Below are 17,958 nucleotides of genomic sequence, written 5' to 3'. Positions count from 1 at the left end.
GGCTGGAATCTTAGGTTATTATCCATTTCTTTTGGGAATGAATAAATGAACAAGGTCTTATCTAAGAAAATTGTGGTTTAAAACAAGCATACCCTGAAAATAAAATGCATCTGGGAAAATAAATATGTAAGATTAGGGAGGAAAAATCTGGAAAAACAACTCTCTCGGATTTTAAAATACATAATAAACCTATAGTAATTAAAACAGCTTGGTACTAGATATAAAAAGGCAGATTAAAGGAACAGAATAGAGAGTTCAGAAGTTGATCTAATTTGAAATGGGAAATGAACACAGAAATAATAATGCTGAGTGGTTAACATGCTCTGGAGTCAGACTCTGAATTTAAATCCTGGAGCTCTGCCATCTATAAGCTGTGTGACTGCTGGCTATTAACCACTCTTCCTTGTAGTTTTTTCATCTCTAACATGCATGATAATATACCAGAATTTACTGGCATTACTCCAAGGATTAAATGAAATTACATGTTGACCAGGCACAGTGGCTCACTCCTCTAATCCTAGCACTGTGGGAGGCCGAGGCGGGTGGATTGCTTCAGCTTAGGAAGATGAGACCAGCCTGGGCAACACAGTGAAACCCTATCTCTACAAAAAAAATACAAAAAAATTAGCAGAGCATAGCGGTGCACACCTCTAGTCCCAGCTACTCAGAGGGCTGAGGCAGGAGCATTCCCTGAACCTGGGAGGTCAAGGCCGCAGTGAGCCAAGACCATGCCACTGCACTCCAGCCTGGGTGACAATGTGAGACCCTGTCTCAAAAAAAAGAAAAAAAATTACATGTGAAGGGCCTCCAGCAGTTATCTGATATATAATTAGCACTTGATTACTATTAGAAATTGTTGCATAAAGGTGACCTTTCCAATTAGTCAAAAAAAAAAAAAAAAGATAGATTCTTCCACTGATGTTGGTACAACTGCAAACCTTTTAGAAAAAACCTAATCTGCTTTCCTACTTCATGCCCCATATAAAATTAAAAATCACTAATGAAACAAAAGATTTAAATATTATAAAACACAAACATGAAAGTTCTAGAGAAAGAACAAGGGAAATTTTTTGCATTACTTTAATAATTTTGTTATAGAGCATGTCTTCCTAAGCATGACATAAAACCCAGAAGCTATAAGATTAATAAATATTATACAAATTTTTAAACAGTTCAGCAAAGTTTCAATAAAAAATTCCAAAGATAACAGAAAATATCTAAAAAATATATTATATATTTTGTATGTATATATGTATAAACACAGATGTTTATAAATATAAAAGGTGAACAAATACACAGAAAATATAGGTTAATTAAAGAATACAAATAAAAGTGAGCTATTACTTTCAACTAGCAAATCAGGAAAAATGAGAAATTGGATCACAGCGCAGGAGGAAATGTAGATATCATATGCTGTCAACATCTACTGCTGGTGGGAGCACCAACTGGTATATTTTTGGAGGTCAATTTGCTAAGCACTATCAACTTTGTGAATGCACATACAATTTTGATGCCAGAAAGTTACCTTACAGATACACATGCGCACACACATGCATGTGCATGCACGCGCGCATGCACACACACACACACACACACATACACATGGTCAAGCAACTATGCACAACGGGGGTTAACTCCCGAGCTACCTGGAGTGGAAAAGCAGAAATGCTTCATTCTTCGTGAAGTTAAATCAGAGGGGCAGAGGGAAAGTTCATAGATGTATTTTGTCTGGACTACACACCATTGAAAAAAATGGTCCAACATGTAGGAATTAGATTTCACACACAAAATCCAGGTTTCCAGTTATTTTGGGAAGAGGAGAACTCAGATGATATGGCAACTGGGACCTATATTTTCATGTGGGCAACACTCGGCTGGCATGGCTGCTCCCTTCAGGTGGGACTGGGCTTTCATACTCTGCACTGCAGTGGGCACCATCAGCTGATCCAACAAATACAGTATCAAAGACAAACCTACAAGTTCAGTTTCTTTGAATCAGTGGTTTCTTGCTAGGGGGACAATCAGGAGGGGTGGGACCTACAGCATACTCAACAAGACACTACCGTCACTCTGCTAGACCACTTCCTACCTGATGGCAAGGACTGAGTCTGTGTCACTGAGTTAAATACACCGGTGCAGCAGCCTTTAAGACAGAAAGTCAGGACTAATAGGGACTAACATAGGAAGCCGTCCATGACAAATTAACTAGGGGGAAAAGGGCACAGAACAAACCACACAAACACACACACACTATATTCCTATTTATGGTTTTGAAACATATTATACATATACATATATATATACATATATATACACTTGCATATGCACAGAAAATTTTTGGAAAGATAGAAAAATACTAGTGTTTGCTATTCAAGACTTTTGAGCAAGTTTTAAAAACATACATATATATCTATATACACACACACACACTTGCAAGTATGAATATGTATGAATCACATACATGTATGGAATCTGTAACAGGTCAGCAAACTATGGCCTATGGGCAAGCCACCCACTTCTGTCTGCACTCCTTCGCTGACATTTCATCTATGATGGCTTTTGTACTAAAACAGCAGAGTTGAGTAGTTGAGAAAGAGTCCTTGTGGCCCTCAAAGCCAAAACTATTTACTATCTGTCCCTTTAAGAAAAGTTTGCCAAGGCTTGATCTACAGCCTCTAAAATCAGATGCAGCTGGGTGGGCGTGGTGGCTCATACCTGTAATCCCAGCACTTTGGGAGGCCAAGGCCAGTGGATCACTTGAGGCCATGAGTTCAAGACTAGCCTGGCCAACATGCCAACACCTTGTCTCTACTAAAAATACAAAAAAACTAGCTGGGTGCAGTGGCTCACGCCTGTAATACCAGCTACTTGGGAGGCTGAGGCACAAGAATCGCTTGAACCCAGAAGGCGGAGGTTGTAGTGAGCCAAATTGTGCCACTGCACTCCAGCCTGGGTGACAGAGTGAGACCCTGTCTCAAAATAAGTAAAACAAAATAAAATCAGATGCAGCTGAAGTACATGAACCAATTAAAGAGAAAAACTTCACGAACACTGATAGAATTTGGCTGAATCACATTAACTCACTTACGGTCAGTGAAGACACAATTCGTTTACCTGTGGAAACAGTACTTTTTAAGGTCTTCAAAGTAGTCATTATTGATGGAAGCACTCGGATTGTGAAGAAGTGGACTGCTATCAATTAAAGAATCGTCCCAAGCTTGAGGCCACGGTTCTAGATTTTCTTCAATAGCTTGAGAAATCCCTTTATCATGAGGAGAAATGATCTGAGCTCCATTATCCCAATAGACCTAGAGGACCCAGGAACACATTCAGAAGGTTTATAGTTAATGGAAATAAGGCACCTATTACCTACTGTCCCAAAAATTACAGATACAGGATTCCTACAGAAGGATGTACGTGTGGAGTAGAAAAAGGAAAATACCTTATAACCATTATCCTGCTTTGGATTGTGAGATGCAGTTATCATGATTCCAGCACAAAGTTTCAAACGTGATACTGTGAAGGGCTGTAACATAGCAGGAAACAAGAACGAACAGTTTTTAACAAAAATAACCAGATATCCTTAAAAGGTCTATTTTATACTGTTCATGCCAACTTGCTCCCTTTTAATAAACATAATATATAAATAGCATAATATTTTTGAGCCACACCCCAGCAGTATGCAATTACCCTTAGAACTAACTGGCTGCTCATAATTCCAGGATGTATTTCCTAATAAGAAAGGTGAGTAATTTCCTCAGTGCCTTCTCATTCCATCTTCTACTTGGTAGAGCTAGAAAATGCTTCAAACACAATGATGGTCTAAGCCTCCATTCCAATGCTTTCAATGCTTCTACCTGAGACAGAAGTTTGTGGATTCAGTTTACTCCCTCCAACTGCTTCTCCCTCTCCTCTTTTCTCATTTGCTTTTAAGGAAAAGGTTGAGGAAAACACTGAGGGGCCAGGGGTGGTGTCTCACGCCTGTAATCCCACCACTTTGAGAGGCCAAGACAGGTGGATCACTTCAGGTCAGGAGTTCAAGACCAGCCTGACCAACATGGTGAAACCCTGTCGCTACTAAAAATACAAAAAAATTAGCCAGGCATGGTGGTGGGCGCCTGTAATCTCAGCTACTTGGGAGGCTGAGGCAGGAGAATCACTTGAACCTGGGAGGTGGAGGTTGCGGTGAGCTGAGATCCTGCCACTGCACTCCAGCCTGGGAGACAAGAGCGAAACTCTGTCTCGGAAAAAAAAAAAAAAAAAGTTGAGGGAATGGAGAATGCTCTTACAGGTTCCTCATTTATCTCTCATTCCAGGGTTAAATATTTATATTTCAACTTAGCTTCCATCTCTACTACTTCCCAAAATGGGAGGAGGGGTTGGATTATTCCCCCTACTGCGGCAAATGACATTGATTATACACAGGCAACCTGAGATTTAAATCGTCCGTCCCCTCCACCCTTCCACCAAGAATCACTGCAGTCATTCAACCCTCTGGAAGTTATGTCACATCTCTCAGGTGTCCCGGGCCAAAGAAAAGGGGAGAACGACGACTCCTCAGTGTGGGCAGAGGATCATGACACACTGGTTCAATTCATGTCTGACATAAAATTAATAGCTATTAACAGTACAGAAGGTAATTAGGATGCTTGAATACATGACAATTTTTCCATCAAACAATGAAACTTGAACTACATTTAGATGTGAATAGAGTGTCTACCAGGTTATTTACAGCCTAGGGGTGCTGCATCTACCTGTCAATGCACTAGAGCCGGCAAACACAAAATGAACTGGAACCTCCTTCTGTAGCGATACAGTCTCATTTCTACTAGATGTGACTAACTGCATCCAAATCACATTTTCCAAAACATATGCTCAGCATCTGACCCAGCTCTTAAAAGTTTTGTCTATGTCAAAGCAACAACTGTCATAGCCCCTACTGTCTTCTTCTTTAGATTGTGCTACATAAAGGATTTGATAAAAGTCTTATTCAAATATGCCAAGCATGCTCTCTGTACTAGCCATGAATAGTATTTAGAATAAAACATTTGTATAAAACAGGGGTGTGCCAGCTTGTCAAAAATATTCATGACAAGACAGGGTTTGAGGTGAATTCAGATTTCGACGCAAGAAGTTTCCTAATTGTGATAGCTGAGAAAAACAACTACAAACCAAATTTAAAAACAGAGAAAAGGCTGGGCGTGATGGCTCACGCCTGTAATCCCAGCACTTTGGGAGGCCAAGGCGGGCGGATCACCTGAGGCCAGGAGTTCGAGACTAGCGTGGCCAATGTGGTGAAACCTCGTTGCTACTAAAAATGCAAAAATTAGCTGGAAGTGGTGGCAGGCACCTGTAATCCCAGCTACTTGGGAGGCTGAGGTAGGAGAATTGCTTGAACCTGGGAGACGGAGGTTGCAGTGAGCCAAGATCGTACCATTGCACTCCAGCCTGGGCAACAGAGCAAGACTCTGTCTCAAAAAAAAAAAAAAAAAAATCTGCTAACTCTCTCAAATATCCTTAGAATGCAAACAAAAGGAAAACTGCAATTTAAAAAAACCAATTCCAATGAATCAAAAGTTGAATACCAGAGAAATATTACTAGGATGTGGGAGAAACATTCCAGGAGAGAAGAGAATGCCTCATACATGCCAAGGAGCTCCTGTGTCATTCAAACAGTCCAATCCCAATAGCCCTAAAGACTGTAAAATTCAGCCAAGTCCCATCCCTGATCATGTGACAGGAAATTATGAAAGGAAATGGCTACTTACCACAAAGGGGGTTGGCGTTATATCAGAAAAGAGGTACACAGGAATCCCCTGACTGATAAAAGTGGTTGCAGCAAGTCGGGCAAACCTGAGAATTCAGAGTGACAGGGAAGAAAAGGAGAGTTGAGTGATCAGGACCGTGAGTGATGGAAAGAAGGAAATGAATGCTGAATGTTCTTTAGGGTGAATGCAGCATCCAGATCAAGGACAGCATTTATTACAGTCTTTACCCTGGCACGGGACAGTAAAGCTGGAGGACTCTCAGGAGTTATCTCATTTCACTCTTTTGTTTTACAGAAATGGCACTAAAGCCAACAAAGGCCAGGCCCCTTTCCGCGGGTCTAACAGCCACTTAGTGGCGGAGCCAGGCTGCATCCTGGCCTTTCAGCTCTCTGTCTATCTCAGTGGTTCTCAGCCAGGGCAAGTCTGCACCTTCTCCTTCCAGGCATCTGAAATGTCTGGAAACATTTTTGCTTGTCACACTGGGAAATAGAGAGAGTTGCTACTGGCAGCTAGTAGGGAGAGGTCAGGGGTGCTGCTGAACACCTTACAATGCACCCTACAACCACAACAAAAAATCATCCAGCCACTGGGCAGTCACATGTCAACAGGGCAGAGGCTGAAGATCCCAGCCTAAGCCTATCACAATCCAGCATACACCACACAGACTGGAATTTGATTAGAGATTGCTTTATCTGAAATATAAGACATCCTGAAGTACGCATGTGTGTACACACACACACACACACACACACACACACACACACACACAGCCATACACATATATACATCTTGGTTCCAATCAGCCTTTGAAAGAAAACTTAATTCTTTGACATTTTTCTCAACTTCCACAGAAACTTGCTTAGGGCGAGACACAGAAAATGGCATCAAATCTTCCTTCAAGCTGGTGTAAAATACACTACCACAAATAAATGAGCAATTTACTTAGAATGAACAACATTATACCACCCCTATGGGTTAAACACTCAGATCATTCTTACTCTCCCCAAATACTTCTTGAGCACTAGCTTCGTCGACACTATTCTGAAGGCTGGCTGGGGCACAAAGAGCAGATCTCCACTCTCTCTCTATGTTACAAATGTGCACAAAAAAATGCAACGCGTTCTCTGCATATACTTAACAGTTACTGCGTACTTTCCCCACCAGATATTTAAAATTGTAAGATTAAAGGATAAACATTTCATTGGGTGAAATTCAGAAACTGCAATAGTTTCCAACTCCTTATGAAGATTCCATTCACTCATCATGAGTATTTTACCACGTGTTGGTTAAACACTTACATTATGACCTCTAAATGTCTCACGCATTGCAGGTGATAGACAGTAGCCTTGAGTTCCACTCCATCCCATCCCATCCCATCAAACTCTGAGACTTGAACCATAAGCTTAAATCAGTAACATCACTCACTTTAAGGAAATGATATGGCTCCAAGGCCAGGGCAACAAAATCTGTACCTTAATTGACAATGTTAACATATTTCTGAAGGTTGTATTAACCAGAAGCAGGGCAGTCAGCCTAAAATGAAGAAATTTAAGCAGCTCAGCAGACAATTTAGCCACATATATGCACTGTGCACGCTCTGAGCAAAGGATCTGACCTGCCCTGGGGCGGCAGAGGAACATGGTCACGATTTAGTTCTAACTGTACATCCACTAACTGTAAATGACAAGCTGATATGCTGGTTTATACCACATCATTCTCTTGTGAATGTAGTTCATGTGCATCTATCCCCCAGAGCTGTAACTTTTCTCTTGCTTTATTGACAAAAATCACATCTTTGAGCTGCAAAGCTAAAGACTAAAAATCTTATGCCCTCCTGAGTTGGACCTGGGGCTGATGCCACCTGGTGATTTTCCCCAGCTATGCACCCTTCCTCACGGCCACACGTTTGTCCCCACGAATGCTTCTGTCTTAGATTGGAAGCTTCTGATGGGCAAAGATAGGACTCTATAAACTCATCCAGCTCTGTAAACCTAATAAGACTTTTCATTAATATTCAATATGTATAATTCTAAGATACTACTAATACTGATACTCTGGAATGCTTAAAAATTCATCATAGCAGAGGAAGTGTTCAAGTAAAAAAGAGGGTTATGTAACATGGTTAAGGGCAGGGGTTGGTAACTACAGCTCATTTTGTAAATAAAGTTTTACTGGAACACTGCCATGCTCCTGTGTTTATGCATTGTCGATGGATGTTTCTCTCCTTCATGGGAGAGTTGAGTAGTGGTGATGGGAATCATGTGATATGCAATGTGTACGATATCCACTATTTGCCCTTTAGAGAAAAAGTTTGCTGACCCCTGGTACTAGTCTCCTTAGGCTTAAACTGCGACTCCTCCTTTCACATTATAATCTCAGGGTAAAGAGATAAAGTACATACCTTACAGGTTGCTGTGAGGATAGAATGAGTAAATACATAAGTGTCTGGTTCATAATCAGCACTCAAATGATTGCTGCTATTACTATTATCATTGTCATCATCAGCATCATATGCCTTCAGCTACATAGGAGAGTCCCATTGGTTTGAGAATGTTTCAGAAATGCAGCTTGACGTGGGCGTTCAAGAGAGGGAAGGGGGTCATGAGGCTTATGAATAGCAGGGTGAAAATTATGTATAACAAGGCAAATGAGAGGGAGAAATAATATTGCCAGTTTAAGAAATTTCTTTCATTTAGCTAGGTATTACATTCTAAATTGTCTAAATAATTTTATTTCCTTAACCCAATGTAAAACCAGAATCTTTAAAAGTTGCCAAGAGAATTTACCCATTGTTTTTACAGTTAAGCAATGAGGCTAATGAATATATTAAAGTCAAGTTATTGCGATGGTGATTAAAATAAAACTGCAAAATAAATTATAAAAACATCATTTTGTAAAAATGTTTAAATACCTTCTGCTGCTACCCCCACTGGATGGATGAGCTCGGGCGTCAAAGCTGATCACGATGCCTTTCTGCTTTAAGTCACTGAACTGTTTTTCCAGGTATCTGCAAAATCCCTACAAATACACCATAGATTTAAAAAGTACATGTTTTAACATATTTTTATATAAACCATATAGAAAAAGTAGCCAAAAATTAAGTTTTCTCAAATTTCATAGAACACTATAGCAGAGGGGGAAAAATTCATCTCAGTAAGGAAGCAAACTGAACAATAATAAAATAACAGCTTTGTTTATTATCTATGTTTTTGTATTAGGCACTGTGTTAGTCATTGATCACTTAGTAGCTGTCATCTCTAACCTCAGATCAACTTTGTTAGGAAGTCTTTTGTTTTTTTCCAGAGACAGGGTCTTGTTCTGTTGCCTAGGCTGGAGTTGCAATGGCACAATCATAGTTCATTGCAACCTTGAATTCCTGGGTTTAAGCAATCCCCCCACCGCCCCCACCTCAGCCTCCTGAGAAGCTAGGACCACAGGTGCATGCTACCAGGCCCAACTAATTTTTAAAAATTTTTTGTAGAGACAGGGTCTTGCAATGTTGCCCAGGTTGGTCTTGAACTACCGTCAAATAATCCTCCTGTCTTGACCTCTCAAAATGCTGGGATTACAGGTGTGGGCCACTGCACCTGACCAGAAATCTCATTTTATAGATGGGTAAAATAAGCCTCAGAGAGGCACAGTGACAGTTTCAGATATTCGAGTAGCAGAGCCTGGATTTGTATCCAGGGCTGGTGAGAGGTGGTTCGGTGTAGGGCTTAAAAGCACATACTCTAGAAGCACAATCTGAGAATTTGTACTCCACGCTGCCACCTACAAGTAAATGACAAGTTCCTTAATTTCTTGGTGCCTTAGTTTCCTCTTCTGTGAAACAAGAATAACAACAGTACCTACCTCATAAGGAGTAAATGAATGAAAACATGCAAAGTGATGAGAATTCAACACCAACTAAGTACTGTATTGTTTGCTGTTGTAAGCATTATTTTTGTTGTTATTTTCCTTCAAAGCCATATAAAACAAAGAGAACTCTCGTTGACTGGGCAAAAGTAATGATTCATTCTATATTATTTATTTCACTTTTGCTAAACGAAGTCTTATTAAAATATACATAACTCTTTTTCTTTTGAGATGGGTTCTCACTCTGTCTCCCATGCTGGAGTGCAGTGACATGATCATGGTTCACTGCAGCCTCAATCTCTCAGGCTCAAGTAATCCTCTCACCTCAGCCTCCTGAGGTGCTGGGACTACAGGCACATGCCACCATGTCTGGCTAACTCTTAAAAAACAATTTTTGTAGAGATGGGATCTTGCCATATTGCCCAGGCCGGTTTCAATCTCGTGGGCTCAAGCAATCCTCCTGCCTTGGCCTCCCAAAGTGCTGGGATTACAGGCATGAGCCACCATGCCCGACCCATAACTTTTATTTTGGGTAGAAGGGGATACATCACAGCCTTGTTGCCAGAACAAAGCCAATTTAGAATGCCTTTAGCTTTTCCTTGACAAATACGTTGCACTGGGATTATCTTGTGAGGCTAAGTGATACAAGGAAATAAGGCCACGTTTACTGGTTTTGTGGGTTCCCCAGAAGGTACCCAGATGCCTCATACTCTAAGACTTACAACAGTGACAGTGCCCCTCTTCCTGCTCAACCCTTGAGCTGTGGCCCCAATGCTCCATGGGGCAAAAAAGCATTCACATCTCCAGATTCTCTAAAAATCTCGGAGGCCTACTGAGACTGAGGACCTGAATGAATGGCCAAGGGAAAAGGGAATTCTTATTCTAGATGAAAGACTCAGTGGAGGAAGAGGGAGGTTTTCAGAAATAAAATGTTATTATGAAACATAAGAAGCAAGTTTATGTGTACAACTTCAAAAAGTAGAATCAAGACCAACATGTAAAGTCTACAGAAAGGCAGGTTTTGGCTTAAAATAATGAAACCATCTTTCAACGAGAATGCTCCAAAGATAGAATGGCCTCTTTCAGAGGACAGTGAGTTTCCCATCACTGGTATGCTATGGCTAAATTAAATAATCAAAGAACACAGAACCCAAAATAGAACATAAATAAAGCATAAATTAATTGGCAGCAGGAAATTATAACCTCTATCAATGAGGCAAACAATACAAAAGTTTCCTCCAGTCTCTGTCCTGTTTCCTTTGACATATTTTTGAATCACATACATCTGCTTCTTAAATGAACCAGGGAAACTTTGGGGTACCTCAGAATGAGGCTCCATACCCAGAGACCAGCAGGAAGAGCACCTATGCTACCATGAAAGTCTGATCAGTGAAAAGTGACCAATATATTTGCTTATCAGCATTCTGCCAGGGAACACTACCCAAGACTGGGTAGAAACCTGGGTTGTTTGTTCTGGGAATCCTCTTGCCTCTAATTTTGAATCCACTCCTAAGATTTTAAAGATACACTTGCTGCTCAGATAAAACTTTCTTAACTCTTCACACCTCTGTCTCCTATTATAAGTATCCAAGAATAGGCTGAATGAGCACTTCAGAATGGTGGGGTCGTGGAGAAAATTATCCCAAGTGGTGTCTGGTTGAATTACATGACCTTTAGAATACTGATGTCTATGTTTACCACAGGGTTTACCCATAGAGGAAACGAATTCTAGGAGAAAAATGGGTAAGATAGTCCTCAATGGGAATACATTTCATTATTCTCAGAAACTAGATGTAGAAAAATACAGGGGAAAAAGCTCTAGGTTAATCTAGAATCCCTTAGAAACCCCTAACAATTAGGCCCAATGGCAGGTGTAACCAACTGGATTGTCCAAAGATGGCCCCAGTAATATAAGCCATCCCACATGTTCCTCTTACAATGTGACATTAATGCTCCTCCAATGAGAAGTGGGTATCTATGTGACCTCTTCTTGAATATGAGACAGCCTTATTGACTCACTTTTAACAAACTGAATATGGTAGAAGTGACACTGTGTGACTTTCAAAGCTAGGTTGTAAAAGTCAGCACAGCTTCCAACTGGCACATTCTCTCTCTCCCTCTCTGGATACTCCACTGGAAGCCAATCACCATGTTATAAGGAAGTCTAGGTTCCAACCCCAGCTAAGATCACAGCCAATAGCCAGTAATAATTTCAGACATGTGAATGAAGGTGCCTTCAAACGATTACAGACTCCAAACTGGCCCAAATGGTGCTGAGTGGAGCAGAGACAAGCTGTCCCCACTGAGTTCTACCAAAATTGCAGATTTGTGAGCAAAATAAATGTGGTTGTTGTTTTAACCATTATGTTTTCAATGATTTGTCATATAGCCCTACTAACTGGTACAGAAGGCAACCTTATTCAGCAGCACAACTCCTATGTTATCCACAAACCAAACAGGATTCTCATACTTACCCCATTCTAAGTCTTTTCTCCAGCATCTCAGGGAGCCCTACTGCTTAATAAGAATTTGTGACCAGGAGTTCCCATGGCAATTCTTTTTTTTTTTTTTTTTTTGAGACAGAGTCTTCCTCTGTTGCCCAGGCTAGAGTCCAGTGGCGCGATGTCGGCTCACTACAACCTTGCCTTCCAGGTTCAAACAATCCTCCTGTCTCAGCCTCCCAAGAAGCTGGAATTACATGTGCACACCACCACACCTGGCTAATTTTTGTATTTTTGGTACAGACAGTGTTTCACCATGTTGCTCAGGCTGGTCTTGAACTCCTAGGTTCAAGTGATCCGCCTGCCTCAGCCTCCCAAAGTGCTGGGATTACAGGTGTGAGCCATCGCGCCTGGCCCCTATGGTAATTCTATACCCTTAGATAAGCTTTCCCTATTGGAGTTTTGTTACAACAGGCCCAGCTCTGCCTTTTACGCTGGGATGTATATGTGAGGCACATGTAATCACTATTAGGCAATTTTTTCTAGTGTTTCTTTTCCCAGAATTAAATTGACATTCATCATTAACAGGTCTAAGCTGAAGAAATACTGATGAGAATAATCTGCTCTATTTCATTTCCCTCATAAACAGTACTGCCAATACCCAGTGGAAGCGCTTTTGTTTTGTCATTATCTCCTTCCTAAAAGCTGGGTCTAGACTCTGACAAAAATTTTCACAAATTAAGGCAAGGAAACTCAGACTCAATCAATACTATAAAACAAAGGAGAATGGCTCTTGGTAATTCCGGCAGTTAGAAAGGCTTTTCCAGCACTTGCTATGTAACCATGGCAAAAATAACAGGACCTTTAAAGTTGTCAGCTTAGTTGGTACATTTATACTGGAATGAAAGCTCCATGAGAGAATGTTTGTTCGAGTCATTCTTATATCCCCAATGACTGGCACATGGTAGGTACTCAATAAGTGTGTTAAATGAATGAATGAATGAATGAATGAATGGCTATATGAGTCCTGAATAAGTGCTACTTCGACCTAGCGTGCAAGCCTTACTTTATGGAGTAAATGGTGGTGACTTCCTGTGTCTAGCCAAGCTGTTAAGACATGTCCATAATTAGAACAAATTAGGTCTGTCAAATAGAAAATGAGGTAGGGGATACATTGAGTTACTAAGAATTATAAAAAACGTGGTACCTGTGTAGTCTGGATGATGGTCAAGTCATTCATACGAGAAATTCCAGGTCCCATAGCAGCTCGAAGGCCAGCTGTCCCAAACTCCATTCGGGCCCCAAAACATTTTCGTAGTTCTTCTTTATTACCTTCTGCTATTAGTCGTTTCACTGCCTCCAAAGTTAAGGAATTCTGAAAAACAAAAATGTATAGACACAGCCAGACAAGTGAATGAAAAATCAGAAATGCAAAAAAACTCACAATCATTTTAACCTATAGAAAATAAAATATATATGTATATATATGTAGACCTTTCAATTTTCTGATGCTTTTGAAATCTGAAACATGAAGTCAGTTTGACATTATAATGTAAGTGTTCTTTTCTTTCCTGTCAAGGTAAGCACTTTTGGAGAAATGCAAGTTGAGGTTTTAGCATATGAGTCTAACCCCCAGAATGGAATCCCAGAATACCACTTGCCAACTCTAGGTGCTTGTGCAGATTATTTCAGTTCTCAAATTCTGGTTCCCTATTTGCAAAATGGGAATAATCTAGAACCTCCCTTACACGATTTTTAAGGTTTTAAGGTGGTTTACTTCGAATTAATGTAAAACATCTTTCTCTACCTGGCACTTAGTTGTGATTAAATGTTCATTTTTCTCCCTAATGCCCTCAAATTTTCCAGAGTGACAGATTACACAACTGAAGTCAAAACCTTACTTTTGTAATGTTTTATAATTCATACCAGGCATTCACATACCTGGTCAAGTTTGGATATTGTAACATCTCCAAGAAGCAGACAAATAACAGAAACCCAATATTATAGATGGGGAAGCCTCAGAGATTGAGTGACTTGCTTAAATTGCAAGATAAACATTAATCTAGTGCCTTTTCTATAACATTAACTGCTTCAAATAGACGCTAACATGATTCATTTAAGTTCATTATACGTTGCCCTATTTTTTTTTTTGTATGGTAGTTGCAGAAAATGTTATGGTTGGAGAAAAATAATGACAATCACATTAATTTCATATGAGACTTTTAAGTTATGAATTCAGGAAAACAACAGAGGAAGTACTTCATATTCCTGTTTTACAGTCATTATCCATTTAGATGAGCACTCACACAGGACGTGGCCATGTAATTAAACTTTGAAATACTATTGCAATAAAACCTTGGCTTTCTGGAATTAAGCCCACATTTCCAGATTGTGGCAGATTCAGTGGGAATCAAGTAAACCCCACCTTTTTTGGTGAAAAACAGCAGATACTAATTACAGAACACAGTCTTATCTATCGGATTGTCAGGTGCCCCCAAAGATGGGCTCAGATCAGGTACATAAAAGAGGCTTATAAAAGAGGCTCAATAAATATTCGTGGAGTGAATCAGAAAACACGGACTTCACTGCCACACTCAATATCAAGTGATCCTCCGTTGTTCATAGTGTAGGTCTGGAAAATCTTAATTGGTCTTTGATATCTATGAAAGACCAAGTAGCCTGAGAGAAACAAAGGAGACAGACAGATAAGAATGAGAAGTCAAGAGGAGAGCAGGATCAGAATCAGCCCTGGCAGTGACCAAAACTGACAGCAGAGAAAAGAGCAGGGATGAAGGGACGGTGGAAACACAAAGGACACCTGCCAGGGCGCCTTGCCAATCGCAGGGGGTAGTCAGACTAGAGGGTTGCAATGCTTTTAGCTGGTGGGAGGTTCACTGGAGAATAAATGGGCTTCTTCTCAGGTGCCAGTCTCAAAGCAAAAGAAGAAATTAACAGAGGATAGAACATGAGAAGTGGCTTAAAAAAAAAAAAAAAAGGACATCTCATCTCTACCCAGATACAATCTTTCTATATACAGATGCAACACTGTGTAGAAATTAGATTGCCTTCTTCTTCTCCTTTTTCTTCTTAGAGAAAGCGCATTACGAACTCTGACTTCAAAATAATTCTGTACTCTGCAAGCTGCAAGTTATGAGAAATGGAAACACTTTTCTTCCCTTGAGAATCACAAGGTTATCTTCCCAGGAAAAGAAAAACGCCCCCAAGGAGTTGCCAATAGCATCCTGGAAATGGGATTTGCTGACATTTTATTTGTAGGAGCCAGAGAATGGTAAATAACGACAAAGACCTGACCCCTACTGACCTTGTAACCTGCTTTGTTCATTCAAGTATTTCAGTGACCTACTATGTGTCATGCACTATGCCTATGCCAGGCACTACAAACCAAGGTAGTGAGAACAGAGAGGCCTGGCCACATAAGTTATGGAGGTCCAGTGCACAATGAAAGTGGGTGACCTCTTGTTTTACAATTAAGATTTTCAAGACAGGACAGCAGGACATTAAAACAACAGTGGGCCCTTCTAGGAGCGGGAGTCCTGTGAGGCTGCAGGGGTCTCTCGCCCCTGAAGTCGGCCCTGGAGACAGACATTAAACAAACCTACAAACAAGTGTTTTTGGAGTTTTTTGTTTTTGCCATTTGTAGTAAGAGCTATAAAGGAAAATAACAGACCGTTTAGAATGAATATTAGGGATAAATAATTTAACGCTTCGGAGCCAAGGAAGGACTCTCTACGTAAGCCACATTTAAGTTCGGGCACAAAATATGAGTCACAACGGGAGAAACAAGTTCAGCAGGAGAGCAGCGAGGGACATTCCGAGAAAACCGAACAGCAAGCAGGAGAACAGGTAAAAAGGGCGAGACGCAAGTTTAGAGAGGAGAGGGAGTGATGTCCAGAGCTGGGTTCCTGATTCTCTCTAAGAAACGGAATGAAGAGAGAGAAAACCGTGCTGTGTCCCAAGTGTGCCTCCTTGGCAGTCAAAGTTCTAAGGCGGACTCCTGAAGCCAGGCGGGCCCACCCAGGAGGACGACCCACGTTTGTAACCAAGCCCTCGGGATGGGAGGACCGAACCAGAACGCTGCTCTGCGAAGGTCTCAGCAGCCAAAGGAATACGCGGGACGGAGCGATTCTGGGTCCATGGGGATGCACAGCTGACTACCGACGACGAGCCAGCGGTCTGAGTGACAGTAAGGCGTGCGCCCCTCAACTAGAGGGCGTCCAGGGTCTGGCCGCGCTTACACCACCCTGGCTCGCTCCTCTACTCCGAACTTGCAGTCCGGCCGGCCGGATGGCTGGTTTCGTCCGGGGACAAGCCTTCCCGGCCTAACTCCGAACGTGCCGCATGCCGCACAGGCCGAAGGAAGCCTAGCAGCGGCCGCACGCTCCTGGGTCTTCCCGGGGGAGAAGCCGGATGCACTGGGCGGGAAGGCAGCTCGGGCAGCGCACACAGCGCCGCGCCTGGGGAGGGCAGGGCATCCGGCTCCGCTCCGGGCGCTCCCCGCCTGCTGGTGCCCCTCACCTTGTCCCAGCGCAGCCACTGGGCTGTCTCCTGGTCCAGCCGGGCGTCCTCGCCTAGACCGCTGCCTGCTGGAGCCGCCATCGCTGAGCTTGTGCTGCCGCGGCGGAGGGAAGTAGGTTGTGAGGTCTCCCTTCCGGCCCGGCCCCGAGAGGTGGAGGCGGAGGCGGGGGCGGGGAGAGCCGCGACGGAGCCAGCCGGTCTGGGGGAAGTGACGCGCGCCGCGGGGGGTGGGAGTGAGCGAGGAGGAATTGCGTGGCTGGGGTGGGTTGCTGGAACCTGGCACGTGTGGGAAGGCTTTGCCATCGTCTCTGATGCATCCAGGCTACAGCCAGCCGTGAGTTCCTGCTGCGCGCCAGGCACATGTCAGATGCTGGAATACCAGGAAGTGCACCCAGACAGGGGCCTGAAGATTATGTAGAAACTCAGAGGGTCAAGAACAGCCAGAAAAAAATCTTGAAAAAGAAAAGCAAAGTAGGAAGACCAGTGGAACATAAGATAGAGACCAGAAACAAAAAATACACGTGTATGGACAATTTATTTCAGAGGCGGGGCTGCAGAGCACAGGAGGAAACTATTTTTAGTTAATGGTGCTGGGTCAACGGGATATCCACGTAGGGAAAAGAAAAAGGGGAACTTGGCCCCCTACCTCCCATCACACACAGGTCTGAATTCCAGATCAATTGTAGCTCTAAGTGCGAAAGGTAGTGTAGCAGGACGAGCCGCAGACAAAACTCCTCAGACACCGGATTAAAGAAGGAAGAGGTTTTTATTCGGCCGGGTGCGTCGGCAGACTCGTGTCTTAAGAGCCGAGCTCCCTGAAAAAGAAATTCCTAGCCATTTTAAGGGCTTACAACGCTAAAAGGTCTACGTGAAAGGGTCATGATAGATCAAGTAAGCCTGAGGAACGTGACTGGAGGCTACATACATCAGCTAACAGAACAAAAAGTTTTACAGTGCTTTCTCATACGATGTCTGGAATTTACAGATAACACCAGTAGTTTTGGTCGGGGGTTAATGTTATTATTATTTTAACCACCAGGGCCAGGTGGTGGCGCCAAGGTCGTCTAGCTATTTATCTTACTTCTGTTTTTTTCCAACTTTTTGCTTTCTCTCTTTTCTCCTTTCTTATAAACTAGGGAAAAAGGGAGGTGGGGGAGAAGCTGGGAAGGACAGCAGAAGTGGTGGTCTCATTCCATAGTAGCGTGAAACTTACGGAAACTAACATAGGAGCACATCTTCCTGACGCTGGTATCACCAAGCCATAAAGAAGATGCATACCCATAAGCATAAAAAAGCACGTGCAAGAATATTTCTAGCAGCATTATTTGTAAAAGCCTCAAACTGGAAACAACCCACAT

The 17,958-nt window shown here is 42.1% G+C and overlaps 1 protein-coding gene across 1 annotated transcript in view; it reads right to left on the bottom strand.

Annotated features, from left to right (window-relative positions):
• Nucleotides 1-17,341, bottom strand: part of PGM2 (phosphoglucomutase 2) — a 35,717-nt gene extending 18,376 nt beyond the window's left edge. Inside the window, exons 1-6 of the mRNA XM_055246314.2 lie at nucleotides 16,601-17,341; nucleotides 13,272-13,439; nucleotides 8,680-8,786; nucleotides 5,769-5,853; nucleotides 3,443-3,526; nucleotides 3,115-3,308 (exon numbers count right to left, since the gene is read on the bottom strand). Of these exons, the coding sequence (XP_055102289.2) occupies nucleotides 3,115-3,308; nucleotides 3,443-3,526; nucleotides 5,769-5,853; nucleotides 8,680-8,786; nucleotides 13,272-13,439; nucleotides 16,601-16,903 (941 nt within the window). The 5' untranslated portion in view covers nucleotides 16,904-17,341. The remainder of the gene's footprint in view (nucleotides 1-3,114; nucleotides 3,309-3,442; nucleotides 3,527-5,768; nucleotides 5,854-8,679; nucleotides 8,787-13,271; nucleotides 13,440-16,600) is intronic.
• Nucleotides 17,342-17,958: the final 617 nt, after the last annotated feature.

This window comes from Symphalangus syndactylus, chromosome 16 (genome assembly GCF_028878055.3).
Source record: "Symphalangus syndactylus isolate Jambi chromosome 16, NHGRI_mSymSyn1-v2.1_pri, whole genome shotgun sequence".
NCBI classification, from domain to species: domain Eukaryota; kingdom Metazoa; phylum Chordata; class Mammalia; order Primates; family Hylobatidae; genus Symphalangus; species Symphalangus syndactylus.
The sequence above is the reverse complement of the archived record's forward strand: the minus strand, read 5'-3'. Positions and strand labels throughout refer to the sequence as shown.